At 40.7% G+C, this 8,319-nt stretch overlaps 1 protein-coding gene across 1 annotated transcript in view; it reads left to right on the forward strand.

Annotated features, from left to right (window-relative positions):
- LOC111869772 (acetylcholine receptor subunit alpha-like 1) overlaps positions 1-8,319 on the forward strand; it is a 26,011-nt gene that overhangs the window by 10,936 nt on the left and 6,756 nt on the right. The window contains exons 2-7 of the mRNA XM_023861528.2: positions 759-928; positions 1,589-1,633; positions 2,247-2,356; positions 5,206-5,422; positions 6,625-6,793; positions 7,874-8,026. Coding sequence (XP_023717296.1) covers positions 759-928; positions 1,589-1,633; positions 2,247-2,356; positions 5,206-5,422; positions 6,625-6,793; positions 7,874-8,026 — 864 coding nt within the window. The remainder of the gene's footprint in view (positions 1-758; positions 929-1,588; positions 1,634-2,246; positions 2,357-5,205; positions 5,423-6,624; positions 6,794-7,873; positions 8,027-8,319) is intronic.

Below are 8,319 nucleotides of genomic sequence, written 5' to 3' on the forward strand. Positions count from 1 at the left end.
TAATTCAACAGCCGGTCCGGCTTCCGGACAATGGATCTATGTATTTATGTATCTATGTATGTATGTATGTATGCATGATTCAGTTAGGGGCCAGGTCATGATGTTATGGGTCTCTTGCACTGCACGCTCGTACGTCTTACTTTTTTATGAGATTGTAATAAGCAGGGCCGGATTTTGTTTACCTGAAATATTTAAAAAATGACAGAAAAAAATCCAGAAAAATGACCTAAAATGTGACCCAAAAATGTAATATGCAAGGCCCGGATTTTGATGACCTGAAAATATATAAAAATGACCTATAAAATGACCGAAGAAATCCAGAAAAATGACCTAAAGGAGAAAAGAAAGAACACTTCGCTTCCATGTTATTCACATTTCAGAAAACATATGAATAAAAATTCCATAAAATGGCAAAAATGACAAGATATACCCTTAAAAGTCCAATTATTTACCAAAAATTACCCCCAAAATGAAAAAGTGACCTTAAACCTAAAAATGTAAAAAAATGAAACCTATAAAATTTACATTTCTGTAACCAGCTGCTCATATCCGAGATTTATATATTTAAGAGCATCGCATAGGATACAAGGAAAAAAAGATGACATGTCATCAAAATCCGGGCCCTGGTAATAAGACGTCCTGAACATGACACTTTACATCGCCTTACATGTGAAGTCACCGACGTCTCCACGTGCTCAGCAGCCCCAAATAAAGTTAACATAGAAAAGCTCAGGTGGGTGGGGCCGTCAATGTTGCAGATACGGGCACTGGGTCGCAGCCCCAGCGACCGAAAGCCACATGGAACAGCACGTGGACGGACCGCCTGAAGAGAGACCTACTGTTCTATTACGACAAGTTTGCGAGACCAGCACAGCATACCAACACGACTGTCGTCAACCTGGATGTGTCCTTCAAACACATTGGCCTGGTCGGTCTCCTAACTTCATTCCCTCTGTACAGTTTTTAACGTAGTTTTTATCAGTGTGTAAAAAGTAACATTAAGTATGAGAACTCCAAATGTGTGAAACACTGGTCAATGAGGTGACGCTAATGTAAAAAAGAGTAAATTTTAAATATCAGCTCTGATATGCCGAATGCAAATCCGGGCACGAATATTTTCAGAATTTTGTACACTGAATTTTGAGCTAAAGCAATGTCGTTTTTCACTTTTCTATATATTTTCTTGATGTTCTTACAATTTTTATCAGCCACAATTTTAGAAAATGATGTAATATTAGTGGAGCGGGGTCCATTCAGCCTCCTGAGGATAATTGAGGAGCTATTTTAAGGAAATAGCGGTTCTGGTCTAGAAAACCGAGATTAACGGCCGTGGGGATTCGTTACGCTGACCACGCGACACCTTCTATCCGCAAAAGTTGGCACTAACTTCGCTGACAAACCGCGGTCGCTCGGTCGGCAGAGTTCGTTTGAGGACTAAAACCACGGAGTTAGTTCATACCAATAATTCACAGTAATGAAATTCAGTATTGTCTATTGTCTTACTTTATATTTATCAGAAAGAAGGTTACATGCAAACAGATGCGTTATATCTGCAGTAAGATTTTAACATCACATTTTATAATTTCAGGATGAATTGAAGTCCACAATGACAGTACAAGGTTGGGTAAGAATGGTACGTACCAGTTGTATACTGTGTCTAAGCTCTGATGGTGCGTTATCAGCAGACAGTGCGGTATATCGTTAGATCAGCAATAAAAATCACTGGATACTACTTTCAATTTTAAACAGGAGTTAAAATCATAATACCATAGTTCTTGTTGGTCATAAGGAATTTTCTTCAATAAGGTTGGCTACTGAAAGTACAACTTACCCTCTGAGATAATTTAGATATTCTAATTTGTATAATCGCATCTGTGGTCTAGTGGTCAGATTTCCTGGCTACAAATCCTGAGGCCTGGGTTCGATTCCCGGCGTTATCAGATTTTTCTGAGAAGTAGTGGGTCTGTAACGGGCTCCATTAACCCTCGTGAGGATAACTGAGGAGCTATTTCAAGGAAATAGCGGTTCCGGTCTTGAAAACCGAAATTAATGGTTGTGGGGATTTGTTGCGCTGACCACGCGACATCCTCTGTCCGCTAAACTTGGCACTAACTTCGCTGACAAGCGGCGGTCGCTCGGTCGGTATAGATCACTTGCGGACTAAAACCACTCAGTTTGTTATTCTAATTTGTATATGCGATCCAATACACGGATTGTAAACTGAAATTTCTTTATAATGTTGGCAGACATGGGAAGACGAGAAGTTGAAATGGAATGAGAGTCAATATGGAGGTCTTAACATGCTTCATGTGGCGAACCATGAGATATGGCAGCCCGATATTGTGCCCTATAACAGGTACACCTGACTTTGTTACTGGTACGTATATAAGAAGACAGCTCAACTCTGATAAAAGCAAGATGACATTTCAGTTCACAACCTAAACAATAGTTGCAGAGTTCTGTCTTCTGGGGTGCATTACCGCGTAGTCCGGTGAAAGCTAGCCAACGTTTCCGTGGAACATGTCGCCTCTATCTTCAGGGTCAAAGAGTAAGCCAAACAAGAAACCAGCATGAAGCAGGCAACAATTATTCATTAAAAAAAATCATTGTTCTTATTTGAGCAAGAAATTTCACCAGAGCCAATAAACAAGAAAAATTACTTCCCCGTAACCAAATAGACTAAAATCGCTGGAGATTACTGTCTTCTGAAATGTGACGCCGTCTAATCTGGTAGATATTAATCGGCATTACAGAGGAATATCATTAAGTATCTACCAGACTATACAGAGTGACATCCGAGAAGCCAGTAATTTGCATTGTCACCGCCATTAACGGAGGAACATAGACTGAGGGTGTTTGAGAACAGGATGTTGAGAATATTTGGACCGAAGAGGGATGAAGTGACAGGGGGTTGGAGAAAACTGCATAATGAGGAGCTTCATAACTTGTACTCTTCTCCAAGTATAATTAGAATGATCATGTCAAGGAGGATGAGGTGTGCAGGGCATGTGGCACGAATGGGGAGAAGAAGAATGGATATAGGATATTGGTGGGAAAGTCAAAAGGAAAGAGACCACTGGGAAGAACAAGAAATAGGTTGGTGAACAATATTAAAATGGATCTTAGAGAGACAGGATGAGATGGTATGGATTGGATTGACCTGGCTCAGGATATGAACCAGTGGAGGACTCTTGTGAACACGGTTATGAACCTTAGGGTTCCACAAAATGCTGGGAAATTCTTGAGTAGATGCAGAATTGGCGGCTCCTCAAGAAGGGCTCAGCTCCATGAGTAATTAAGTAAGTACCGCCAAGAGAGCTTTAAATCTCACACATTTTATCATGTTTAATATTATCAACACGTCTAACCCATACTCTTTCTACCTTTAATATTTTCCAAAATACAGTTGTATTCATTTCTTATTCCTTCGGTTTATGTTTAGGCACATGCCTAGTCCCAAGAAGCAAGAGCATCTCTTGTGAAGCTGATAATTGTTTAGCTAGTATATAAGTGCCTTGACTTTTACGTAACCTGAATGTTCATTGCTGTGTTCGTAAGAGCTCATCACTTATTCCTATCTTGAGCCATGTAGTTCCTCTCCAGCTTTAACCCTACAAATGCCAAGCGTTGAAAATTTCGACTGTTACAAAAAATGCTATATCTGACAGCACCTGACATCTGTTGGCGTTTCATCTAAATTACGTAGCAAGAAAAATGTGGGGAGTTTATGATGTCATGATTTAGAGTGACTCTCGACGGGGTTTTGGATTGGATATTGGATTTATCTACCATTTTAACATATGACTCGTAATTATATTTAACTATAGCGCCATCGCTGATCCCCACACTTTAAAAATCACTGATACACACACTAGTGTTCTCAGTCTGTTAGACGTTTCCTGGTAATGACTTCTAACAGTGGAGATTCTTCAGCTTCCGCGCTCACGTCCTCTCTGAAAATCGGCTCCGTTGCAACTGAGCACTCTTGCAAGTCTAAGTCTTCTCTACACAGACTGACTTTCAGTTGACAACTGACTAAGCTCTAACCCCGTCAACATCTAGCCATGGACCGAGGAGAAAACGCCGTTTCCAACAGTACCTCTTTCTGCAGGAGTATCCGTTGCAGCGGCAACGTGTTTACCGAGCCGTTGCCTACACGCGAATGTTGTTTCTGAGCCGTTCGCTAGCAAAGGCTGTTTCTCTGGCTCCACAGACCTTGTTTCGAGCAAATATGCCACAGTATATTTAGTTTGAAAACAAGTCTGTCGGCATAATATGGCCGCTTCGAAGTGTAGGAATTGAAAATAACATTTACAGGATTAAGATCCGTTCTAATAGCACCCTTAATTATAGCGGCTAGATTTCGGGCTGCATAACAAGAGATTCTGCGTTAGTTTTCCTGCAGAAGTAAGAAATTTTTCTCTTCTCTATAGATTGGATCAGGCGACCACCAAACCTTCTATCCATTGGGTTCCAAGGGTTCTCTCGCCGAGGGTAAAGCGGCCGGAGATAAATGTTCATGATTCTTCTCCATCGAGGGCAAGGTTAAGAAGGCATGGAGCTGTACCTTCACTTCCTCACACGCTTTCATGGCGTGGTGATTAATTTTACTTTGCCTTTTCTCAAGTTTATATGTTCTTATTGTATCATTTTTAATTACTTTGTGGGTTTATCTTGTAACGTGTCACGAACTATATGGTGTCGAATTCTGAGAGATGTAACGGTCGACAATTTGGCCATTATCCGTCGCCAGATATTTTATGTGGAATTCCGTCGAATTGCAAGTGATTTAAAGATGAATCATCCATTCTCCAAATTTTTATATGAAATTACGTCGAAACGATAATTTTTTTGGACGTTGTCCATCTTCAAAATTTTTACGCGAAATTCACTTCGAGCTGTAAGTAATACAACGACACAACATCATCAGGTAGCGTGATAGATGACTAACGTATTGGAAGTTATCTGGAAGGTAACTTCCTTGGCCTACCTTTCCTATTAGCCCTCGGAAATATAAGAAAAATTACGAAATATCTGTCAGAATAGTTGGTAAACCAGCAGAGATTCGAACACAACACTTCCCGGATATAAGTCTAAAGCGTTTACCTCTATGATACCTCTTCAATTTATTTACACATACTGGATGTTTTTATAAGCAGCGGATGTCTAATCTGAGTACATTTTGTGTTCCATAACAACGTGCAGCGCCACGGGGAACGTGGTGGATCCCTATGGAAACACACAGTGCATCGTCTACCCTAACGGAGAGGTGCTGTGGGTGCCGCCATCTCAGTTCCAAGTGTTCTGTGACTTGGACCTGCGCATGTGGCCATTCGACACGCAAACGTGTCACCTGGTCCTTGGTTCATGGACATACGACGGCGAACACGTGGACATTCACCTCGATAAATATGGATCAGACGTAAATCTAACGATTTAATTTGTCGCATGAAAGCAAAGCAGTCCTTCAATAGTGCGGACATGAACTCTTGTACTGGATTTGAGGTTCACACAGCAGTGATTATGAAGGGTACTATTTTCTGAGATGCAACTTCTTGTAGTCTAGCACAAGTCCACCGACGTTTCAGAGGAACATTACCTTCATTTTTCAGTATCCAGGAATAAGACTAATCTGCTTCTTGCTAGTTTGTCGCTTAGTTTAGACTTCGACCCTGATAGTAGATTCTTCGGGAACGTCTGTGGGCTTCTGCTATGTTAACTAAGAGTTACATCGCCACAAGATTGTACTCTTAATGCTTATGTTGCTGAGATTGGCATTCTTTATTCTTAAATAAAATCATATGCTCTTTCCTTCCGATAAATGAGATATATTAATTGGAAAGAAACATTAGAATTTGTTTACTTTTGACATGATTTAATAAGTCCTTAGAATACACAAGGCAATGAGTCATGTGACGATACCGCACATGCGCGAATTATTGCCCGTTCCTACATTAGTTGCCTAAAAGAAAAGGAAGTTACTTTGCGGATAGCCCTCGTGTATTCTACACTTAAGATTTTATTCATCATAAGTTGGTGCTCGGTGAATATGAAGATTCTAGCTACAAAGAAGTGGCCCCCACCCAGAGTCTCGAAGCACGAAGTTTCAATTTTCTCTGTAACAGTCATAACGATTTAGATTAAATCCTCGTAAATCACGGAGACAATCTCCTAAACAAAACTGCATTGATGGTATCTTCAGACAAATAACGGTACGCCCCCTTGCGGCCCAAAAGCATACATGAGGTAACACGGAGGGGCCCAAAAATTTACACATACCATTCTGCCGGCATTTTCTTTGACTGCCTTGCATTCGATAAAATGGCTCTGGCATTCATGTGACTAGCACCATCTTTTGAGAGAGCATCACACTATACAAGTTACATTATATTTTGGTTCAACTTTGTGGATGTGTCCGTAGGTATAACCTCCATTAAAGTGTGTATACATTTTTCTTGGCCCCTCTGCATATGGAATATCTGCACCGAATTCTGTGCAGGGAGTTACGTTGGTATTATTTAAAGCGAAAACAATTTCTAGGAGAGAACTTTTGAGAGACTGTTTATGCAGATGATAACTACTAGGCTTACACTGAGTTAGAGAGTAATCGCATTGCTTGTTTAGGTGGAGCTGTTGGAGACGGGCTCCGAATGGGAGTTCGTGGGAGTGAAGAAGGCGCGGAACGTGAGGACGTACGCCTGTTGCGCAGAGCCGTATATCGATATCACGTACAACGTCACAGTGAGGCGACGATCGCCCACTTACAGCGCCATTGTCATCACCCCTGCCACGGGTGTGTATTGAATTTTTATTTCATGATATTTCTGGTATAGTTTCTTCTTCTAATATTTAAAAAGAAGTTCTGGGGAAAACTGCTACTTTCTTTTCAGCACATATTATCTGATATGACATGGAGAGCATAGAAATCACCGCGTTTACCTAGCCGCTGGCTAGCAACGGCCATATTTTCTTATTCCACTATCCCGGCTTTCAGGCATCAGGTCACATTTCTCCCTCTTTACGGCTGCTCGTCCCGAGCAGCCTTCAGACATGCCACTGTTCTCCATCCTCTCTTCCAAAGACTGCTCGTTTCGAGCAGTTGTTAGGGTGGGGACACAGACACTGGCAGAAAGGTGATCTCATAAGAGTTCTTTTACTTTATCAAAATAAGGAAAGTAGGCTAAAATAAACAATTACAACATACTGTATTTTAAGAACGTGAACATTTTTTCAATATTCTGTCTCTAACAGGACCAATCATCTTTTTAACATATATAGCTCATTTATGGAAGTTTGATACTTATATAATATTTAAATCTCTAGAAAAGAAGTCGAAAAAGAAATTTACGCTCTAGAACAGAAATTTCATGACATATACCGTTTTAGGTCTTAGAGATGTAGGGTATAACGACATGTCCTGGATTAAACTGTGTTGAAATTTAGGTGCTAGCAACAATGACTCTGAAGAGTAATATCTTCATTGATGAGATGCCGTTTAGAATGGTAGAAGTTTCCCGATGTTTCGGAGGAAAGTACTGCATATATTTTCAGGGTCGAAGAACAATCTAAGCAAACAAACAAGCAGTAAGTAGAGCAGAACATGCAAAGTAATTATGCTTCTCGGGCTCACTCTTAGACCTTGAAGATGAATGTAGTAGGTTCCTCTGGAACGTCGGTAAATTCCTACCGTACTACACAGAATCAAATCCAGGAAGGTAGTACTCTTCACAGTCACCGCTGTGAGGACTTGAAGCCTTACATAACTTTGTGTGTCTGTATGCATATGATACTATTATAAAACGCTTAGAGTCAAGTCACTTTATGTTCCACGCATTGCAACGTTCATTTCTCGCATTTCCCTTCTGTTCCACAGTAATTGTACTGCTGACCCTTGCCACATTCTGGCTCCCGCCGACAGCAGGAGAGAAAATCTTGCTGAATGGGTGTACAGCCACTATAATCTGCATATTCCTCCTGTATTTCTCACAGAAGTTGCCGGCCATGGCAGGACATACTCCTCTTGTGGGTATGTAAAAACAAATTCATGGTTATGCCAAATATCACTGAAGGTAGGTCATACCTTGAGTAAGAAACCTTACACAGGAAAAGTCCTGTGTGTTCAACATCTCGCAAAAGGGAAGAATTAAAAATGTTATATTTTAGCGTCCTCTTACACTGATTCATGTCCATGGTTTATGCTAACCGTCTTACAGTGTATACACTTTTTCACCTTATTCTTCACTTCCACACTACATGTTTCGGCACTAATGTGCCATCCTCAGGTGTCTTTATGCACGTTAAACTATTGTACTGCATGCC

This window comes from Cryptotermes secundus, unplaced genomic scaffold (assembly GCF_002891405.2).
Source record: "Cryptotermes secundus unplaced genomic scaffold, Csec_1.0 scaffold93, whole genome shotgun sequence".
Classification (NCBI taxonomy): Eukaryota; Metazoa; Arthropoda; class Insecta; order Blattodea; family Kalotermitidae; genus Cryptotermes; species Cryptotermes secundus.